This window comes from Amphiura filiformis, chromosome 19 (genome assembly GCF_039555335.1).
Source record: "Amphiura filiformis chromosome 19, Afil_fr2py, whole genome shotgun sequence".
NCBI classification, from domain to species: Eukaryota; Metazoa; Echinodermata; class Ophiuroidea; order Amphilepidida; family Amphiuridae; genus Amphiura; species Amphiura filiformis.
This window is the reverse complement of record NC_092646.1, coordinates 11,407,231-11,430,964: the sequence shown is the minus strand read 5'-3', so window position 1 is coordinate 11,430,964 and position 23,734 is coordinate 11,407,231. Positions and strand designations below refer to the sequence as shown.

General features: G+C 35.9%; 1 protein-coding gene across 1 annotated transcript; it reads right to left on the bottom strand.

The window, feature by feature from the left end:
* Nucleotides 1–4,176: 4,176 nt before the first annotated feature.
* LOC140140265 (uncharacterized) lies at nucleotides 4,177–22,338 on the bottom strand. The gene is made up of 4 exons (XM_072162054.1): nucleotides 22,016–22,338; nucleotides 20,021–20,125; nucleotides 5,870–5,977; nucleotides 4,177–5,310 (listed from the first exon to the last, which is right to left on the bottom strand). The coding sequence occupies exons 1-4, from the start codon at nucleotides 22,110–22,112 to the stop codon at nucleotides 5,132–5,134; spliced, it is 489 nt and encodes a 162-aa protein (XP_072018155.1). The 5' UTR covers nucleotides 22,113–22,338; the 3' UTR covers nucleotides 4,177–5,131.
* Nucleotides 22,339–23,734: the final 1,396 nt, after the last annotated feature.

The following is a 23,734-nucleotide window of genomic DNA, read 5'->3' as shown; positions in this document are numbered from 1 at the left end:
TAACAAGCTTTTAATTAATGCAGTGGAATGTGTGTCATGCAATATAATGGGCTTTAAATTTTGCATGCATTTCATCTGTCATAAATAGATCTTTTAAATTGTTTTATCTTTAAAATATCTATAAAATAAATCTTCTCAAAGGAGATTATTACAGTCAAGGATTTAATCTGATGACATATTGATCTCTGGCTATTGTTAAATAGTTTATTGATGTAGGCTAATTGTGCATGTATATGCCTATTGTACATGTACCATTGTTACAAATTATTCACTGTATATTGATTTTTGGAACACCCTATATGGGAATTGGATATTTATGTGATATTATAGCAATTCTTTAAACTATTTTGAATATATTTCCCAAATTAATGGCACTTAGTGAATTTTTTCATTAAATTAAACAATTTAAAATTCAACTTTTTTCACACCCTGTATTACACAATGGGCTTAACAAATATAGTGCAAACTTTATATTTAATGAAAACACTAATTGTGTTCATTCCAAATATCAAGTTTATTTTCAAATTTAATATACCATGTAGAAATATTGGAGTGGTAAAGAAATGTAATTTTTATGTATTTTCAGTGGAATCACCCTGTATATTTTTTGGCACACCCTGTATATCCACTCAAACTTTACAGATTTGCAATCCTGACAATATATGCTTTCTAAAAATGTATAATTTTACATAGTTTGGGTGAAAACTTTTTGAAATATAATCAGAAATACAAAAAAGGAGTTGATTTTTGGCAAATTGCAAGATGTGACGCAATTGGGTCCCACCTCAAAAAACATGACCATATGTTTTCCTTCATTAGGATTCACAGTTTACCGATCTGATTTCTTGTTCCTCTTTCCTTCCTGAAACCTACCTTTAACCAACATTACACACAGGATTACTTCAATACTCTACTCAAAACATATGTCAGTAACCAAGCGGTTGTCCAACTGACATAACAACAAAATGCACTGACATGGGACAGCTTCCTGGACCACTTTCACAGCTCAACATTTGACATCCAGCACAACAAATCTGTGAGAATGGACACAAGATCCTTGCACAGATGATAAAACGGTGCTGCTTTCTACTTTTCATGCACTTTTTCATGAAACAGGTCTTGTTCCACATTATTCCACTTACTTTGGGAATTATCATGTGTGCAAGGATCTTGTAATCATTCTCACAGATTTCTTGTGCTGGGTGCCAATTGTTGGGCTGTGAATGTGTTCCAGTAAGCTGTTCCATGTCAATGCATTTGCGGTTGTGTCAGTTGGATGCATTTATATTTGGCTCCAATGGCTACTTTGTGTAGAATTCATTTTAAGATATTCCTAAGTGTAGCAGTAACCTTGCCAGTCTCATAACATTTGACCACTAGAATAGTTATAACAATTTTTTGGCTATCTTAAAAATATAAAAACCATAGCTATTAAAGATGTGACATAATTTATACAAGCATTGAATGGCTGTATAAAACACATTTTAACAAAATTTGTCGGGTAAGTTTGAGGGGATACCGTGTATAATTTATACGCTTTGACAATCACTGAATTCATTAGAAGTGATGTGAATTTCTGTGCATTTCTGCTATTATATATATTATACTATATCTATTATTATAATTGTTTGTAGACATACAGGCGATTACGCAATACTTTTTATATTCTTTCTCTCTCCTCTCCTCTCCTCTCCTCTCCTCCAATACATACAAAGATACATACAGTTGAAATAACATGGTATAATAATGTTAGTAAAGAAACAATTCCCAAGGGTCAAGAACAATTGAAAACATTTACATAGAGAAAGACAAACACTCTTTTCAATAATGGAATTTAAGCGTTAATTTTACCCGGGAGTTGTTTGTTAATACAATAGTCCCGGGGTGGGGAACTTCAAGTTTCCTTTTTTGGGGGGGGGGGGACCAAAATATGTATGAAGAGTTTGGGTCCAAAAGGCATTAACTCCAATGGCATAACAACTTTTTTTTTGGACATCTTAAAAAAATAAAAACGATAGGTAACAGATGTGGTATTTACATATACAAGCATTTCTTGTTCCCTTCTCTTCACCAATACATACAAAGATACATACAGTTGAAATAACACTTTATAATAATGTTAGTAAAGAAACAATTGTCAAGGGTCAAGAACAATTAAAAACATTTACATAGAGAAAGACAAACACTGTTTTCAATAATGGAATTTAAGCGTTAATTTTACCCGGGAGAGTTGTTTGTTAATACATTAGGCCCGGGGTGGGGAACTTCAAGTTTCCTTTTTTTTTGGGGGGGGGCTAAAATATGTATGAAGAGTTTGGGTCCAAAAGGCATTAACTCCAATGGCTGCTTGGTGTAAAATTCATTTTAAGATATTCCTAAGTGTAGCAGTAACCTTGCCAGTCTCATAACATTTGACCACTAGAGTAGTTATAACAATTTTTTTTGGACATCTTAAAAAAAATAAAAACGATAGGTAACAGATGTGGTATTTACATATACAAGCATATTTTCTTGTTCCCTTCTCCAATACATACAAAGATACATACAGTTGACATAACACTTTACTATAATAATGTTAGTAAAGAAACAATTGTCAAGGGTCAAGAACAATTAAAAACATTTACATAGAGAAAGACAAACACTGTTTTCAATAATGGAATTTAAGTGTTAATTTTAACCCGATAGTTTGTTAATACATTAATTAGGCCCTGGTGGCAGGGGTGTAGCAAGTGGGAGGACAGGGTGGACGAAGTCCAGGGGCCCCGAGGGTTCAGGGGCCTCGATCAAAAGCGAAAATAAAGTGAGTTAGTGATGTTAAAAGGGCCCTGTACTGCTCTTTGTCCATGGGCCCCTGAGGCTGTTGCTACGCTCCTGCCTGGTGGGGAACTTCAACTTTCCTTTTTTTTTTTTTGGTTGGGGTTGCGGCGCAGAATTTGGGTAACTAAAATATATAATGAAGAGTTTGGTTCCATAAGGCATTAACTCCCATGGCTGCCTTGTGTGGAATGCATTTGAAGATATTTCTAAGAGTAGCAGTAACCTATAGCCAATCTAATAACATTGGACCACTAGAATAGTTATAACAATTTTTTGGCTATCTTAAAAATATAAAAACCATAGCTATTAAAGATGTGACATAATTTATACAAGCATTGAATGGCTGTTTAAAACACATTTTAACAAAATTTGTCGGGTAAGTTTGAGGGGATACCGTGTATAATTTATACGCTTTGACAATCACTGAATCCATTAGAAGTGATGTAAATTTCTGTGCATTTCTGCTATTATATAAATTATACTATATCTATTATTATAATTGTTTGTAGACATACAGGCGATCATTATGCAATACTTTTTATATTCTTTTTCTCTCCTCTCCTCTCCTCTCCTCTCCTCCAATACATACAAAGATACATACAGTTGAAATAACATTATGGTATAATAATGTTAGTAAAGAAACAATTCCCAAGGGTCAAGAACAATTGAAAACATTTACATAGAGAAAGACAAACACTCTTTTCAATAATGGAATTTAAGCGTTAATTTTACCCGGGAGTTGTTTGTTAATACAAGAGTTTGGGTCCAAAAGGCATTAACTCCAATGGCATAACAACTTTTTTTTTGGACATCTTAAAAAAATAAAAACGATAGGTAACAGATGTGGTATTTACATATACAAGCATTTCTTGTTCCCTTCTCTTCACCAATACATACAAAGATACATACAGTTGAAATAACACTTTACTATAATAATGTTAGTAAAGAAACACTGTCATTGTCAAGGGTCAAGAACAATTAAAAACATTTACATAGAGAAAGACAAACACTGTTTTCAATAATGGAATTTAAGGGTTAATTTTAACCCGACAGTTGTTTGTTAATACATTAGGCTATGGTGGCAGGGGCGTAGCAAGCGGGAGGACGGGGTCGACGAAGTCCAGGGGCCCCGAAGGTTCAGGGGCTTCGATCAAAAGCGAAAATAAAGTGAGTTAGTGATGTTAAAAGGGCCCCGTACTGCTCTTTGTCCATGGGCCCCCGAAAAAAATTTGTCGGGTAAGTTTGAGGGGATACCGTGTATAATTTATACGCTTTGACAATCATTGAGTTCATTAGAAGTGATGTGAATTTCTGTGCATTTCTGCTACTATATAAATTATATTATATCTATTATTATAATTGTTTGTAGCATACAGGCGATTATGCAATACTTTTTATTTTATTTCTCCCTCCTCTCCTCTCCTCTCCTTACCTCTCCAATACATACAAAGATACATACAGTTAAAATAACACTATAGTATAATCATGATAATAATAAAAGTAAAGAAACAATTGCCAAGGATACAGAAAGAAAAACACTGTTTTCAAGAATGAATTTAAGGCTTCATTTTAACTCAGGAGTTGCTTGTTAATTTATTATCCCGGGTGGGGAAACGCTCGACTTTCCTAATTCCTGGGACTTCAGCGCGTCAAATCAAGTTCCGCTAGCTTTATTCGCATTACGCTCAAAGTAATCTGCAATGGCACTCGCTAGTGTGTAAATGAACGGATTTAAAGATGAATTTATTGGTAGAATGAAACCCACGCGTACATTTCTGGTCCAATCGTAAATAATCCACATATTCCACCCCATTTTGCTAAGATTTTGTTTGTTATATGACTAGAAACGCAGCCCACATGCCGGTCTCTGCGTGGCACGACCTTGGCTAACAGGCATTGTTCTGCGTTGATATATGACGTCATTCTCCAAAAACAGTTAATACCCATTTTGGAGATTTTGTAACTGTTTAAATTACTTCTTGAACCAAATTAAAGGTTATTAGAAACCTTTACTCTCTATACCCAAACCCACCCTACCTTATAATCTACTCTGCCCCTAAGACATTATTCTGAAATAATCACCACTTAATTACACGAAGTACTCTAACGAGGAAAATACAGCATAAAATCAGTTTTAATTTATCGACTTCTGGAATGTGGATTTTTTTTCTGGAAATCCGGAACAGATGAATCCGAATTGGAAGAAGAACAGGATTAGGGATGAGATGAAGGATCAGTCCAATATAATATTCACTGCGATTTATTTGTACAGCTTCTTCTGCTACTTCTTCTCCTGCTGTCGCTTCGTCTTCTTCTAATCTAGATCATCATCTTCTTCTTCTTCTGTTGCTTCTAGTTTGTCTGCTACTGCTTCTGCTGCTTGTTCCGCTGCTTCTAAGTTAATAGCGTCATGAGAGTCAGGCTCATCATCATCGTCAGCAACAACATGAGCGTTGCCTCCTGCAACAACTTCCATCTCCTCATTAATCAATTCTGAAAACAGAGCACAATAGAACAATGCCGGTTATTAATTGCTGTAGATACGGCACTGGGCTTCATACTACCTGTCGCAACGTGCAATTTAAAAATCGCTAGTAATCAAACGCTGGTAGTGTTTTATCGATCAGATATCGGCAATCAGTTATCTGATAAGCGTCGGAAGTGACGACACACATACACACCCCAACACACCCCCACAAACAAACAAAAAAGCAACCACGCTACGCTCATAGTAATTGCCTATTATAATGATATGCCCTGAAGAGCTGTGTGTAATACCGTTACACACAGCTTTGTTACAATTCATACTTAGAGACAGTTGTCATCCATCTCATACTATATTTACCCCTCAATTTCCTTACATTCTTCAGGCTCTACCCTCTACCAGGGGCTAATTTGTAGTTCTGCGGGGCAACATTGATGGTTTTTGTTTCTTTGTAGCCCTGCAGGGCTATTGCTTTTTGTAGTTTTTTTGTAATTTTAAATGCATAATTCTTTCATAGGTTCAGGGGGTGTGGATTTCAAGTGGAATAGCCCAATACAGTGTACTTACGGGTACCACAGGCTGCCAAGGCATTAAACACCGTTGATTCATCAACATCCTCAAAATTCCTTTTTTTCCTTTCTTTATTTATACACGGTGTGGCTGCCCTAGCGTTCACTTCAAAAAAGAAAGAGATATTACATGTGTCATTTTTAATGCCTCATATAGGCCTACCAGGCAGCTATTATTTTTTAGATTACGGGGCGTAAGCTTGGTCATTCCGACGGGCGAAGTTCTGGTAAGGCGATGCAAAATTAAAACTGAGTTCTACGGGCATGATGGGGAGAGTCGCTTGAAGTCGGGTTGTTATTTTTTAAAGATACATTAACTACAGGCTTTGTATAAACTACGCAAAAAAAGTTTATTTATGGTTAAGAAATTTACCTACTATTTACCCACTACACAGGGAAAATATGCCACCTAGTGCCAGGTTGGCATTTGCCAACTGATGCCAATGTGGCATTTGCCAGGTTCGGCCAAGAAGAATGTGCAAGGGGTACGCACAACCAGGCATTTGCAGTCACGGGCCAAATTGGCATTTGCCATCAATATCCAGAGTGTCAGAAATCATTGGCATCTGCCAATTGTACCAGGTTGGCAGGTGTCAATCTGGCAGGGGTTGGCATTATCATTTGTTGGTGATTTATAGATTTGTATTATTTTTGAACAAAAATGAGATTTTTAGATGGTTTCCAGCGGTGGTTCCCAGTGTTTTAGGCTCCATATTGTTTTGAACATACAAAACATTGCATGATCTTTGTTTTCATTGGTTTTTGTAATTTGAATAAATCAAAACAATGATTTTGTATAAAAATGAGCTATTTCTGTTTTTATTGTTCTAATTTATTTTGGAACAAAAATGCAATTTTGGATGGTTTCCTGCGGTGGTTCCCGGGGTTCGGCTCCAGGTCGTTTTGATAATAATTATGCAGCTGCAGGTTTGTACTTTGATGTGTTTTTGTTATTTTTCAAGATTTAAATTATAATGGAACAAAAGATGCATTTTGGATGGTTTCCTATGGTGGTTCCCGATGTTTTCGGTTCCGTGTTGTTTTGATAGTAATTGTGCATTGGTTGATTTGTGCTTTCATATGTTTTTGTTACTTTGCAAGATTTAAATTATTTTGGAACATTGAATGCATTTTTGGATGGTTGCCTGTGGTGGTTCCCGGTGTTTCGGCTCCGTGTTGTCTTGATACCGGTAGTAGGCCTACTGGTGCATTGGTAGTTTGGGCTCTCTCATTTGCAAGAATTAGGCCTAAATTATTTTGGAACAACAATGTAATTGTTAGATGATTTCCTGTCCTGGTTCGCGGTGTTTTCGGCTCCATTTATGCATTTTTAGATTTGTGTTCAGTCGTGAGCTCCCTCAAATGATGTTGTATGCGAAAAAGCTGTAATGGCAAATTATCATACCAAACCAGTAAATGTGCAGGTCGCAAAAAAAAGTAGATTTAAGATTATTCAGATGAAAAATTAGTGTGTGTTTCAGTCAAAAGTAAGAAGAAACACCATTATTAAACTTCATTTTTTGTTTGCAATTTAAATAACACAATCTTAAAAATCACAATGAAAGATAAAACGGTTTTGTACACAATACCACGGAAATGGTGTACATATTGGCGTAAATCAACCAGGAGGTTGACAAGTATTGGCGAAGATTAAATGAGTTTTGAAATTTTCAGTCTTTTTAAAATTTTGTTTACTTTTTTATGGCTTGAAGAACTGAATCGCGTATTACGCTGCCCACCACTCGCATGGCGCAGAGCGCCACGCAAAGTTCATTGCGCGTACCTGCACGTAATTTTAGCGCAAGCGCGGATAAGCCAAGTTGATTGATTGGTGACGCAAAATCACCCACGCACGAGAAATGCATTATTTACGATCTGCATCATTTTCTAGCTCGGAAGGCGCGCGCGCAAACGGATATCTTCTGAAGATAGCATTGCGGGCCTAATAAAGCAACAGAAAACATTTCACACATTTGAAAAACATCTGTTAGGAAAGTTTGTTTTTGATGTGTTTTGTTTGTTTATTAGTTTTTTTTATAAAATAAGCCTAAGAAAGTAAGAAAGGTTGACAATGTTTTGTTATCTACTGATGATACCATTTGAAACCGTATGAACTATTTTTTTAAATCATGCTGTCAAAAAAAAAGACGTGCTCAAAGTCTGCTTTACGGCCTGCATCATTTTTTCGGCACTCGCAAACGGCTTTAAGGGCTTAATAAAACAACGCTTCAAAAATTAAATACTTACCGACATTTAAATAATTTGTGTTTGTAGGCTGTAACAGGACCCGGGTAACAGGATAGTATGTTTTCTATTATTGGTGAAAAAATCATGTCTTTACCTCTAATGGTTTGGAAGAAAAATACATTCACCAAAAACGATGTTGCACACGGATGAGTATTTTAATCAAATATTCTGTTCTACAACGGTTTGATCACTCAACTGCCCTCAGACGCTTTTAGTTCAAAATAAATTGCGCATGTTTATTTAAAAATGAAAATAAGATGAATTGATGAATACAATTAAAATTAAATATTTACCGACATTTAATAATTTTATGTAGCAAGCTGTAATAGGGTAGTAGGTTATGTTTCCTATTATTGGTGAAAAATTCTGTTCTCAATTACGAGTGATATTGCACCAGCAGTCCAGCACCATTTCTATTTGCATTTAAATTTCCCTCTACAATTTCAAGTCAACGAGTCCTTTGTTCTACATGTATTATTTACATGTAATCTTTGGAAACCTGACATTGTCATAACCGTCATAATATATTCAATTTAGTGATACAAAAGTTCAGCAGTTTAAAAATTGTAACATGTATACGACATCGTTTTGTGTCAATTTTTATTTATTTCGTTTGTACATAAATTAACACGGAATAAAGCTAAATTAACTTTGAAATCTGATTTTCTCAAAATCAACTGATTTTACAAAAATGATGTACGCAAACGAAAAAATGATTATGTCGAATAACACCAATAATGAAACTGCTGTTGAAATATTAACCATCAAACGGTAGGTCTACTCATCTTACTCATGGTTGTAAAAGAAATATGTAGGCCCCCCCCCAACCACGAGAGTAACCAAATCTGTCAAAGGTCCCCTTTGCAATGATTTTTCATCAAATTTACCCCCCTTTTTCATGCAAATTCGAGGTCAAAATTTGGCCAAAAACAACCCCTTTTTGGTGGTTTTCAATGACCAGAAATTTCAAACATCCCTTTTCAATGATTAGATTTATAAACACCCCTGGCCTTATCAATGACACTAAATATTGACATAAAATTTCTGGATTTTCTCAAGTACCCTTTTATCCAAATTTCGCGGACAGTGCAAATTAAATACCCCTATTTTGCTCATTTCACTGTCAAATTTCACAGACAGTACAAATTAAATAGCCCCTACACCCTATTTTGCCAATTTCATGGTTGTCAACTTTGGTGTTGACTTGGGTGCCGGGGTATGTATAATCATTTTCAAATAAACGCAATCTACAGCTGCTAGTATAATCTACAGCTGCTAGGTTCTGAAGAAAGTTTTATATTTTTTGCTGACATTTGCCCAAACATTTATTTTAACATACGTCATGTGAAAACAGTCACCAGCATGTACTTTTCAAATAATTTAGCTATTCTATTTTGATAATTTCATAATAGTTGAAATTGTAAAAACTGACAAAGGAACGCCCCAATTATGTTTTACCTTTTCATTCCTATCGTGCTTTTAAACCTTCATTGAGCTGCTGAAATATGCTTATCATACGAGTACAAGTTTAGCGAAAATAGTGAATCATACAAGTATTATTAACGTGGCTGTGTACTCTACTCCCCATTGCAGAAAAATACAGAACTAATTTAACTAAAACTAGAACTAAAATATTATCCTAGTAATAAAAGTCAAATTTTAATATCTAGCCACTTTTTGAAAATAAGGGCCAAAACATGCGTTTTTAGGGTGTTTTCCGTATGTTGTGACAATCAAGCCCAAAGACTTGAACTAAGAATAATAACATTTTATGCCTTCTAATTTTTGGAAAAGACATGTTTCATTCTTACAACCAACCATTTATTAAAGTAACACAAAAAAGTGAAAATTAGATCAAAATTTCGGCATATACACAAGATTTTAATTGCTTAGATTTGTTCCAAGTCTGTGATTTTCGTGACTCGATTGTCAGAGAACATGCCGAAAATGTATGTTTTTGGCTCTTTTTCAAGATATTAGTAAAATAGTGAACTTATTCTTTTATCTCCAGTTAGGACTAACTAAAGGATTAGGATTTAGCTATGTTTCATTTGCCAAAACAGGATAATATTTTTTTAATCGCAAAAAAATTAGTTCTGTATTTTTCTGAAATGGGGAGTAGACACTGTTTCTTTCGCGAAATTGAGTTTTTTGAAATTTATTTACTTTGTTATGTTTTTCATAAATACAAGAAAAAATAATCCAGATTTGTTAACACTACCTGTTCTATTTTATGGATTTTATTTTATTATTTCACTTGTTTCCGCAATTCTCGCGATTCCAAATACAGCGCGCCACCAACGACGGCAGTGAAAATTGACTTGGGGTCGACAGTTTTTCATCAACCATAGCTGACCATTGTGATTATTACTCTAAAAACACAATGTTTTATAGTACTTTTTGAAATTGTTTAAGATTTTCTGTGTTGAAGTGAAATATTGCAGTTTGATATTCACAGATGTCCTTTTCTAAATCCCGCAAACTTGACGTTGATACTAGGTGTTTCCTTTTTGTTATACATTTTCTAAAACCGCCCTTTTTTGTTTTTAAACTTTGCGATGCTTTTCAGCCCGATACGCGCGAGCCTAGTCAATGCGAAGTAGGCCTAGGCCTGTCTTTTTTTTTAAATGGAAAACGCATAGGTTTTATTTTGGTTATTAGAATAAATTCTTTAAATTCTTTCTGAATTTATTGTTTGTTCAATACGATAATAATATAACACCAACATCCATACTATAGGTGTTGCATTTTTGTAATCGGCCTACATTTACTAAAAATGGGTTTTTTTGCACGAAGGCGCTTATAGCGGCCCGCCGCGCGGGATAGGCCTACCGCAAAGAAATTCAAGTACATTTTTAAAAGATTCTTAATGTCTCATTACTTATAAACATGCATCACATTGGTTTGCCGTTTTTGTTATTATTGTAATTGTTTGATTCGTCCTTATTATATTTTTAGCCTAAATTTGTATTTTTAATTGTATTACTATCAAACATTAAAAAAATTACGATCACAATAAAACACTTTGTAGGCATAGCCTACCGCATAGGCCCTAAAAATAACATTTATTTTTTGTTAATATTTCAATTTTAGACTTTAATGCATAAGTTCAACAATACCTCATAGAGTTCTAGCATTATAATAAAGATGAAGAAAGTTTCAAACTGCATGCAAAAGAGTACATGAATTTAAAAGATCATTATTTTACGGCATAGGCCCATCAAGAAAATATGCATGAAAAACTCCATAACTTTAGAACCAAGTATGCTAGACCTTTGGTGTTTTCACAGTAACACAATTTTCAAAAATGCCTCTTTTGCCCCCCATGAACCAGATCGTGTCACAATTAAGGTTTAAATTTGACAATTGTCATGCCCGATTTTAATATTAATTCATGTTTCTTTTTCATATTTTATTTTTATTTTTACTTCCGCTTTCTTGCATGTCATACCATCTTTATTTCATATTTCCCCTTTTCATAACCCAAGGAAATTTACTCTTAATGTAGGCCTAGGCCTACTCCCAATTAAAATAGCACCCGTTGGTTGGAATGAGTTTCTTTTTAGTCATAATATCGGTCGGCACAACATTGAAAAATCAAAAACTGTTTCGACTAAATATTCAATTGGGCAATTTTAAACGCCTAGGCCTATACATGTTTTTTAAAAAGAAAAAGAAAATGGGAAAGATTAAAATCATTCCCATTTTCTTTTTCTTTCTCATGAAATTATAAGTCAACACTGTGAAAAGAACTGAACTGTAGTGTAGCCCAACCTTTACGGCATTGTGGACTTTGGCCAAATTGGAAAGGTTTAAATTCGGAGGGTCGACATTTCTTGCATATTAAATAATGGATCAGGCCCATGGATCAAGGACTCAACCTACAAAGTAAAGAGGTCAAATCTGGGGATGGACTTTATTGGAGGGGTGAACGCATTGTTTAGGCCTGCTTCATTTGAGACTGAAGGGGCGAACCAGGACACCCCCCCACACACACACACACCAATTTACGGTGAAGAATATACTGTACAATAAGGGACAAAACAAGATAACTTAACAATGTAGCTTAACAATGTAGTTTGGAGGCCATTATAGGCCTAAATGAAAATGAAAACATGCCTATTCATACAGAAGGGTAGGCCTATTCGAGCCCCCGCACCAAATTTATTGAGGGGGCTGAGCCCCCAGCCGCCGGTTGACGGTTCATAAGCCTATGTAATTTTGTTGACAGAATTGCACCACAAGAGTTTATTTTAAAAATTAACAGGTTTATTTGTTTAGTGCAAGTATATCTGATATATTTTCTCCCGACATTATACATTGGGGCCAAAGTGTTTTGTTTATGGCTATAGGCTATAGAAGGAAATGGCTTCTAAATTTACCACCTTTCGTGATCATACAGTAGGCCTACGTCATGCTACAAAGAGCGTTTCAAAACGTCACACGAAAAATGCTTTAAAACAATTAATTCATATCTATTCAAGTTTGTAAAAAGGTTATAAATGTAAAACATCTATAGGCCTAGGTTAGGAAAAAAATAATAAAAATAAAAATAAGACAAGCGTTCAAAACATTTATGAAAACCAAAAGCTTTTGTCTTAATCATGTATCACGCATGGTATAATTATGGGAAAAGTTATCCAAACAAGAAATAAAAAGATTTAGATTAAATTTCCTGTTTGAAATTGTCTTGCATCAATAAAGCATTTTCTATTATAGGCCTACCCAAACTCGAAAATTGACATTTTGACATCGGGTTTATAGGCCTAGATGGTCGATCAGAGACATCAACATTTTGACATCGAGTTTTAACCGTAGATGGTTGAATAGGAATAGAGTACATTTGAAATTCGAAAACGTTTTAATCGTATTTAAAAAAAATGCTTTACGCTGTCCATGCTGTTAAAATATGTACCGGTATTGAATATTTCGTTATTCTAAAAATTGAGAATTAGGCCTCCTTTACTTAAAACAAACAAGGTTTAAAAATTGGTTTTTTAAGGATATATTCTTGAGGGTCTAAGTAGGCCTATCCCCAATCACTGATTTTTCAGTGTTTTCTTTTCTTGTAAACGAGAGCCTAAAGTATTTTCCCAAGCGCCTCGGATCGGGTTCGGAAAAGTTTGAAAATAAGGGTTTAATTGATGCCCATTATTTTGTGTGGGAATAGGCCTAACACTCTGAACATTCACAGATGTAGGCCTAAACCATGACTGTCGAAATTAACTTTAAAATGGAGGCAGAAAAAAAAACATTAAACAAATATATACTTTACGCTGTCCATGCTGTTAAAATATGTATTGAATATTTCGTTATTCTAAATATTGAGAATATTAGGCCTACTTTACTTAAAATAAACAAGGTTTAAAAATTGGTTTTTTTTAAGGATATGCATGAGGGTCTAAAGTAGGCCTATCCCCAATCATATTTTTTAATCAAGTCTATTATTGGCCTTCTTACCATGCTTACAACAAAGCTTAAAGACCTGAAAGTGTTTACTTTTCTTGTAAACGAGAGAGAGCCTAAAGTATTTTCCCAACACCTCGGAAAGTTCGGAAAAGTTTGAAAATAAGGGTTTAATTGATGGCCATTATCTTGTGTGGGAATAGGCCTAACACTCTGAACATTCACAGAGGTAGGCCTATACCGGTAGGCCTAAACCATGACTGTCGAAATTAACTTTTAAAAGGAGGCAGAATTGGAAAAAAAATCGTCGGAGGGTTGAATTAACAGCTGATCATCATCAACGTAAATAAACAAATTTGAGTAATCGATAGCAACACTCGTTACGTTTCCAGGGTCGATGGTTCATCGTCGACGCGTCATGGATGTCGACTTTTACCCATGATGCTCTGCGCGAAGTTGATCAGCCAGGCGTGATCGTAGGCGGCGCGCTGTATTTGGAATCGCGTCAATTTAGAAGGAAAGGAAATCTTTGTTGTACCATCGGGGTACACGCGAGCAACAATCATCGCGTTTTGTAGTCGCGCAATTTGATAACGCACGGTTACGCTACGCATATACGCAACGATTATCTGCATGCGCGGCGCATCTTATGGAAGCACCACGGAAGCACTGATTTCAAAAAAACCTTGCGGTCAAAGGGCTCCGTTTTAGCATTATAGTATCTCTGGTTTTAGCTAATAAAATGTGATTTTTTTTTTCAAGTTTTTTCCCCCGATTTCAACATCAAGATATGAAAAGATTTCGCCCAAACTTCTCAAGGGGCTGTGGATTTACTCGATGTTCATACATACGCGTTATATAACAGCATATGTGATTGGTCGATAGGCGGGCATAAACAACGTTTATGCCCTGCTTTCTGGTCGTAAACAAGTCGCGTCAGAACCGATGGACGCTCAGGCGAGTAGGATATACGCGAGTATGCTCGCGAGCTATTTACGCAAAGCGCGAATGATGTACGCGATTTTCGCGCGCGTCCAAACACGGTGGACTGAGCAAGTAAACGTTTTCTTACAATTAGCAATGGAAAAACTTTTAAAAAGGATAAGAAACTGGTAGTTTTTAGTCTAAAATGACGATATTTTTTACTTGTGGAGGAAAATAACAGCACGCAGAATGTTACGTATGTATGAACGGGGTTCATTCATATATTTTCATGACTAAACGTTGTTTATGCCCTCGGGCTAAAGCCCTCGGGCATAAACAATCGTTTAGTCATGAAAATATATGAATGAATTAGGGGTTCATTCATAGGATTGAGGGCATAAACAGCGATCATGCCCGAAATCCTATGAATGAACCCCGTTCATACATACCCAACATTCTTAGCAATTCAATACAGATGAAAATAATAAGGGTTTACAAGTTTAAATAACATTTCCATACCGTTTTCCTTCATAAATTGGAAGAAAATGAGTAGGCCTACTTGCAGGAGCAGCTCGGCTCATGAGGTCAACGGCCGAGAGTCAACGCGTGATACGCGTCATCTTTTTGCGCCCGCGTGAGATGGGCGCGGTGACATGCGCGTATACGCAACACTAGCAAATCGTGGATCGTGTTAATTGGGTTCCAACGCTGCGTGACGCAGCTTGTTTATTCCCTGCGTACTGGTCATAAACGGTATTTATGACCAGCAAAAAAGAGCGCAAATCCAATCAGAAACGTCGTTATATCGTGAGTATGTATGAACCCCTAATTCACGTAATGTAAGGAGGAAAGACGAGAAATGCCGCATTCTCCTGTGATCTTCGATCAAAGTGCAAAATGTGACCACTTTAAACTTTAACTGCCTTTATTTCAATGTTCATTTTCTCGGTAAAATGACGATTTAGGTACACGATAACTCAATGAATACAGCATTTATAAGTAAGTAATTGTGCTCATCATAAAAAGCATGATCACCTTAAGAAACGGTTTTCTCATTTTCTTATATTTTAGTCTATTTCCGATTTTAGGCATCATTTTGTGCAAATAGGCGTTTGTGAATTTTAAAAAGTTTTGTTATGATGTACCGAACAAAAATTGCCAAAAATTCATTTTTGTAGGTAAAAATCAAACAAATAAAAAACAGACAAACAAACATGGAAAATACAAAAATATACCAAGTTATCTTTCCGACTCGTCTCATGCTAAGTCTTATAATTTCCTCTTTTTTGTATTATTTCATTAGGTTTAAAAATGCTATCACCAGTAGATAGGCCTAACGAACAACCTTTCTCAATTTCTTTGTATTTTACTTGCGGAAAAACTAACAAGCAAACAAATAAAGAAACAAACAAACAAAAAACATCAAAACAAACTTTCCTAATAGACGTTTTCTAAATTTGTGAAATATTTTCTGGCCGTAAATAGGCTTTGAGCGCGTTTTTTTGACAGCAGATGATGCTTGGTGTCGCAAAGGGCCTATAATGATTTGCAAATCACACCGTAAATTTACCTTGAGTAGATAACAAACAAACAAGAAATTGGTTCATACGGTTTCAAATGCATGTATCATCAGTAGATAACAAAATATTGTCAACCTTTCTTTGTAATTTATCAAAAAAATAATATCTTTAGTACCTAGATAGTGGAATAAACAAACAAACAAACAAAAACCCTCAAAAACAAGCTTTCCTAACAGATGTTTTCTAAATGTGTGAAATATTTTCTGTTGCTTTATTAGGCCCGCAATGTTATCTTCAGAAGATAGCCGTTTGCGCGAGCGCCTTCCGAGAAAATGATGCAGATCGTAAATGATGCAGGCTGTAAGTGGGCTCTCGCGTGTTCACAGATGCATGTCGCAACGGGTGATTTGCAAATCGCACTGTAAATGGTATCTTGAGTAGATAAAAAACAAACAAACAAAAAAACAGACAAACAAACATGAAATATACAAAAACATATCAAATTATCTTTCTGACTCGTCTCATGCTAAGTCTTATAATTTCCTTCTTTTTGTATTATTTCATTAGGTTTTATAATGCTATCATCAGTAGATAGGCTTGACAAAATATATTCAACCTTTCTCAATTTCTTTGTATTTTACTTGAGTAGATAGCGGAAAAACTAACAAGCAGACAAATAATAATAAACAAACAAAAAACATCAAAACAAACTTTCCTAACAGACGTTTTCTAAATTTGTGAAATATTTTCTGCGTCGTTTTATTAAGCCCGTAAAGCCGTTTGCGAGTGCCGACAAAATGATGCAGGCCGTAAGTAGGCTTTGAGCGCGTTTTTTTGACAGCATATGCATGATTCGTGATGTCGCAAAGGGCCTATAATGATTTGCAAATCACTCCGTAAATTCTACCTTGAGTAGATAACAAACAAACAAACAAACAAACAACAAACATGTAGTACAAAAAATATACCAAATGAAAATTCCGACTTCTGTGATTTGTTTTTTAATTTAGTTCATACGGTTTCAAATGGTATCATCAGTAGGCCTAGATAACAAAATATTGTCAACCTTTGTTACTTTCTTAGGCCTATTTTATAAAAAAAACAAAACTACTATCTTGAGTAGATAGCGGAAAAACAAACAAACAAAACACATCAAAAACAAACTTTCATAACAACAGATGTTTTTCAAATGTGTGAAATGTTTTCTGTTGCTTTATTAGGCCCGCAATGCGTATCTTCAGAAGATATCCGTTTGCGCGCGCGCCCTTCCGAGCTAGAAAATGATGCAGATCGTAAATAATGCATTTCTTGGGCGTGGGTGATTTTGCGTCACCGATCAATCAACTTGGCTTATTCGCGCTTGCGCTAAAATTACGCGCATGTACGCGCAATGAACTTTGCGTGGCGCTCTGCGCCATGCGAGCGGTGGGCAGCGTAACACGCGATTCAGTTCTTCAAGCCATAAAAAAGTAAACAAAATTTTAAAAAGACTGAAATTTCAAAACTCATTTAATCTTCACCAATACTTGTCAACCCCCCGGTTGATTTACGCCAATATGTACCGGTACACCATTTCCGTGGTATTGTGTACAAAACCGTTTTATCTTTCATTGTGATTTTTAAGATTGTGTCATTTAAATTGCAAACAAAAAATGAAGTTTAATAATGGTGTTTCTTCTTACTTTTGACTGAAACACACACTAATTTTTCATCTGAATAATCTTAAATCTACTTTTTTTTTTGCGATGTGCACATTTACTGGTTTGGTATGATAATTTGCCATTACAGCTCTTTCGCATACAACATCATTTGAGGGAGCTCACGACTGAACACAAATCTAAAAATGCATAAATGGAGCCGAAAACACCGCGAACCAGGACAGGAAATCATCTAACAATTACATTGTTGTTCCAAAATAATTTAGGCCTAATTCTTGCAAATGAGAGAGCCCAAACTACCAATGCACCAGTAGGCCTACTACCGGTATCAAAACAACACGGAGCCGAAACACCGGGAACCACCACAGGCAACCATCCAAAAAATGCATTCAATGTTCCAAAATAATTTAAATCTTGCAAAGTAACAAAAACATATGAAAGCATAAATCAACCAATGCACAATTACTATCAAAACAACACGGAACCGAAAACATCGGGAACCACCATAGAAACCATCCAAAAATGCATTTTTGTTCTATTATAATTTAAATCTTGAAAAATAACAAAAACACATCAAAGTACAAACCTGCAGCTGCATAATTATTATCAAAACGACCTGGAGCCGAAACCCCGGGAACCACCGCAGGAAACCATCCAAAAATTGCATTTTTGTTCCAAAATAAATTAGAACAATAAAAACAGAAATAGCTCATTTTTATACAAAATCATTGTTTTGATTTATTCAAATTACAAAAACCAATGAAAACAAAGATCATGCAATGTTTTGTATGTTCAAAACAATATGGAGCCTAAAACACTGGGAACCACCGCTGGAAACCATCTAAAAATCTCATTTTTGTTCAAAAATAATTAAAATCTATAAATCACCAAAAAATGATAATGCCAACCCCTGCCAGATTGACACTTGCCAACCTGGTACAATTGGCAGATGCCAATGATTTCTGACACTCTGGATATTGATGGCAAATGCCAATTTGGCCCGTGACTGCAAATGCCTGGTTGTGCGTACCCCTTGCACATTCTTCTTGGCCGAACCTGACAAATGCCACATTGGCATCAGTTGGCAAGTGCCAACCTGGCACTAGGTGGCATATTTTCCCTGTGTAAGCGAAATTTTGTCCGCTTGCTAAACAATCGAATGCGGGGGATTGTCCTGCGCATATTGACACCTCAATCACTACCCTACGACACTCCTGAGAAAAGATATGAACGTTTAAGTAACACGAGGTCGAAAAATAAAAATGGCAAAGAAGCCTATTCAATGGTTTTAGAGCTGATTCACTGATCGAAGATGGTTTCATTATTCCCGCCTTTTCAATTTGAATTTAAAGCATTTTCCTTGATGCATGTTGGATAATCCTTTGCTTATTGTGCAGATGAATGATCAAAGACAAAGGTGAGTGGGTACTAAGACATTTACGTTTTGAGAGATGGGTTTGGAAAAGGGATTCAAAACAGGTCATGATTACAGCAGTTTGGAAGATACTGTATGATCAATATATTACCAAAACAGAAGGAATTGACACTTGAGTGGCCCTCCAGAAGCCCTGATCTAAACCCCCTTGGAACACCTTTGGGATCAGCTTAAGAGACGAGTCAACAAGAAGATAAAGGCAGATACAACTTTGGTGGGATTGCGTCGCATCGTTATCAATGAGTGGAACGGGATTGAGCAAGGTAACATTCGACGCCTCATTAGGAGCATGAGACGCCGCGTGGCTGCTGTAAGGGAAGCCACAACGGTGGACACACAAAGTACTGAAAGAAAAAAGAGATCAATCTCAAGTGAAGCTGGAAGTGGCAGTATGATGCCTGATATGTGCTCAGCAAGTTAACAAAAAATGTTATCTGCATGTCTGGTTTTTGTGTGTGTGTGTGTGTGTGTGTTCTTTTATGCTGAAAACGTGAATAGGCCTTTTTGCAATTTTGATTTTTCGACCTCGTGTTACTTAAACATTCATATCTTTTCTCAGGAGTATCGTAAGGTAGTGATTAAGGTGTCAAAATGCCCAGGACAATCACCCGCATGCAAATATTTAGCAGACGTACAAAATTAGTCGATAGATTTTAATAGTGGGTAAATTTCCTAACCATCAAGAAACTTTTTTGCGTAGTGTATATAGGCTTTGTATGGTGTGACCCCCGGGCAATACCACGAAAGTGTCACACTTTGATTCATGGTGTTTTTTTGAAGTTGAAAAACAAAATTAAATTAAAAATGAAAGAGAAAAAAAGAAGTTTCAAGGCCTTTTTACAGCAATTTACAGTTTTAAAAGTAAAAAATTCCTACCTACCTACCCTATTTTTTATGTAACGCCAATCAAACAATTGTTTTAGGCCTTGGATAATAATCATAGCCTGTGTGTTACTTACATCCCACTTTGCCTCCACAGTCAATGATGTTCCTGTGTAACGTATCCAAATATTCACTGTCTTCACCGGCGAAGGCGGTCTGGAGACAATCAGAAGCCTCTTGTCCTGTTAATAATAATAATAATAATAATAATAATAATAATAATAACACTAATAATAATAATAATAATAATAATAATAATAATAGTAATAATAATAATAATAGTAATAATAATAATAATGAAAATAAATAACACTTTAATGCCGTGCCCATTTTATCCCTGAAACATTTAGGAGAGGCAATAGATTACGTAACGCATTGTGCCTTTGATTCCGATTTGATTTGCCGATAGGCTATTCATAAAAGTGGTACCATTGTTTCAAACTACTAATAATGTCGCCTAACTGTACAGCTATTATATGCGTCGATCGCACGACTTCATGACAATATTGATTGGCAACATTTTCCAACATGTCAGCGCTCAAACGGTAAGAATAGATGAATAATAGCTTCAGTCTGTTGACTTGTTCATCAGTGACCTGCTTCTGCATACTTAAGTTGGCGAGCACCTTTACTTTAAATTCTATAACAAAAATAAAAACACACATGCAGATAGGTATACGGCGCCCAAAAAGTATCCGAACAAAGCCATAATACTTTTTTGGCGCAGTATAGATAAAAAACAACAACAATTATGAACAGGAGAAATCTAACAAAATAAAATTGAAGTTCGACTATAACATTTTCACAGAAAATGTTTTCCCTCTTCATGATGCAGTCATGTCTACAGTAGAATTCATCTCGACCTTTGCAGGACTTAACCCCATTAAAAGCTATTAAACCAAGATAACACTCATTGAAACAGCTCAACTGATTAAATCGGATCTTCTCTGGTTGTGCACAAGTGACTGTTTTCATGTGCGATATCGCAATAAAGCTGGTATTCATAGCTTCAGTTGGGTAACCGATTATAAAGGAAACGAAAGGAAACAATGTTATGTGTGGCTTTGTTCACGAAATCAGACAATGTCGTGCTTTTTGTAAACCAGCATTCTTGAAAATGAGCAACATAATGATTTTTGACTTAACACGGTTTAGAAATAATTTCTTCATATTTTTGGTGTTATCTGTCGTTTACATGTCCTTCCTAAAACACAAAAGTACGACCCTCTCCAAACACCTAAATTAGCTAAAAATTTAGGACATGTTACAAAACTTTATTTTCTAGAACCTATTTAGAATAATTTAAATGTAGCTTTTACCGGGTTTTTTGTGGCATCCTTCAGAAGTGAGCGGTCCGATACCAATATTTTCGGTCAAATCTCCATTCAAATAACACGGGGAGTTGGCTAGCTATGCCTTGCCCTCACTCATATTTTACAAAAGTACGACCATTTCTGAACATCTAACCTAGCTGTAATTTTAGGTCATGTTAGAGAAATATATTTGCTAGAAGTTTTGGAGAATAAATAAAATATTGGCTGGTTATTTTTCACACAGTGATGTTAACTAGGCAAGTGTCCATTCTCCCAACATACATCATTTGTAGGGTCACGCGTCAATGGTGAGAGCACTGTGTATTGTGTATAGGAAAACGGACAGTAACTGCAGTATGTATGGAAAAATACTGCATGCTCCTCAAAATTATACAAATGATTTATTACGCGGCGTGTAAATTTACTTTTCATTAGCCGGCCAGATTTACCATAGGGCCAGATGGGCCGGGCCCAGGGCCCAAACTTTTGGGCCCCAGATTGCCCTGTGCTTTCTTTTTAACCCATGGTTTGGACCCAAACAGGGTAAAATTGAAACATTTTGGCGCGCTTCGCGCCCAACTGTCCTAGTAAAATTGAAACAACTTATGCCCGCCCTCTCTAAATTTTAATGCTTCCACTGTCGATCTTATTAAACGTGGCATGGCCCCGAAAAGATAAAACCAGCCCTGCTTTTCATAAAACAAAAAACAAACAACAAACAAAAACCTAGGCTAAATAGCAACAGTAATAACAACATACCAAGTGCTTTGACGTTATTCCAGCGGCGAGTTCGAATGTTAAATGCCAAGGAAGATACAACGAACAAAGCTAGAAATATGATCACTACTCGTGCCATTGTCAACGAAAAACTCAGATCGAAACGTAGTGTTTTAACGACAATGTGTTTTAATACAATGATGCCGTGGACTAACAAAGTTAGATTCAATGAAGAATTGCATCTGTGGCTAAGTTCAATCTCGGATTGGTCAGTTCTGTCATGAAATTATGAATATCCAGCCAATCAGATTTTGAGTCATGTTAGACCGAGTAAATCGAATCGGATAAACCTTAATACGCAAAGGAGTCGGTGAATGTGTCGCAATTTTTATTCAAACAAATTATGTATCATAAACATGTAAATTTGCACACAGATGGCACAAATTATGTATCATAAACATGTAAATTTGCACACAGATGGCACAAATTATGTATCATAAACATGTAAATTTGCACACAGATGCCAAGCCATGTGGCAGGCCCAGGATTGCAGTATTAAATTAATTAAATATTTCAAATGATTTAACGTCTCTAAAATTAGTGTGAATCGTCGAGAGTTGTTTTTCAGTCTTTATCTTTTCGATATAGACAAAAATTCGCGAAATCGCTAAAAGCAAAGGATGTTTTTATCCTTAAAAGTTCGCGAAATGAGACACAGTGTCATCGCCCCGATCTCTTCATGGCAGAAATCGCCATGGTAGGTTGAATCCACAGCCACGCATGGCCATTTTGTTCGGACCTGTTTAATAGTTTTGAGATGCATAATGGGCTGAGGGACATCCGACTAAGGCTATTGACAATAGCCCGGTGACTGACTCTCTGTGTGTGAGTGAGCATGATATGCGCCATTAGGTCATCCGCTTTTAGACTGCCTCCACTGCGCTATAGTTCGACACATATAAAATCAGAATTTTTGTCAGTTTTTGAGTTTAAGACGCACGGTTGTTTCTCAAGACGCAAGCTAACGACTATCATATCCGTTCAACACATATATTCAAGTGCAAGGAAATAAATATGGCTTCTTTAGAATAAAAAAATTACGGGAGATATTCATTATTTTCTACCCCGGTATCCAAAGATTTATCACGGCCGTTCGCCGCCTATGCGTGATGTCTACTTTTATCTAGAGCGCCCTCAGTTTTGACTTAAGGAGTCTTATTTGGTTTAAGTGGTGTTGGGCGATACAAAGAGTTATAATTTAAAACTACCGATACCAATTAGCACACAAAAGTATAGCGGTACTGTTGACTCAAAATTCCCATACCGCCCAACCCTACATAGTTACCGAATGTAATCGGTCGCCGATAATGGCGACGAAATGTCCTTTCGAAGTTGAAAATAGCCCATTTTGATCACTAGAATAGACCCACAAAAACACTCCCAATTATATTTTATTAATTTTTCAAGTAAACCAGAAGCTTTAGATAAAAATGCTATCCAAGAGTTACCGTTCACACTCCTTAGATGCTTGATAATAGACAACTTCTGTCCGTACACCATCGCTAAATTCACTGCACAAAATGCGAATCATACCGTACGGTATAGCGTATTTTAGTCAGAATATTGGAACATAAAAACAGTTAATAATCATACTCGCTTTATTTACAAGTAAAACAGATGCTAATGATAATAATTTGTGCGAGCATAACAGTGTCACAGTCCATATACTTTGCAGAAATGATATGACATGTACTGATAATA

Excerpts from the sequence above, each read along its gene's own strand:
- LOC140140265 (XM_072162054.1), bottom strand. The coding sequence starts at position 22,112 with ATGGCACGAGTAGTGATCATATTTCTAGCTTTGTTCGTTGTATCTTCC. Across the intron at positions 20,126-22,015 it reads GAATAACGTCAAAGCACTTG|GACAAGAGGCTTCTGATTGT; the intron begins GTATGTTGTTAT and ends TATTATTAACAG. Across the intron at positions 5,311-5,869 it reads CTTGGCAGCCTGTGGTACCC|AATTGATTAATGAGGAGATG; the intron begins GTAAGTACACTG and ends CTCTGTTTTCAG.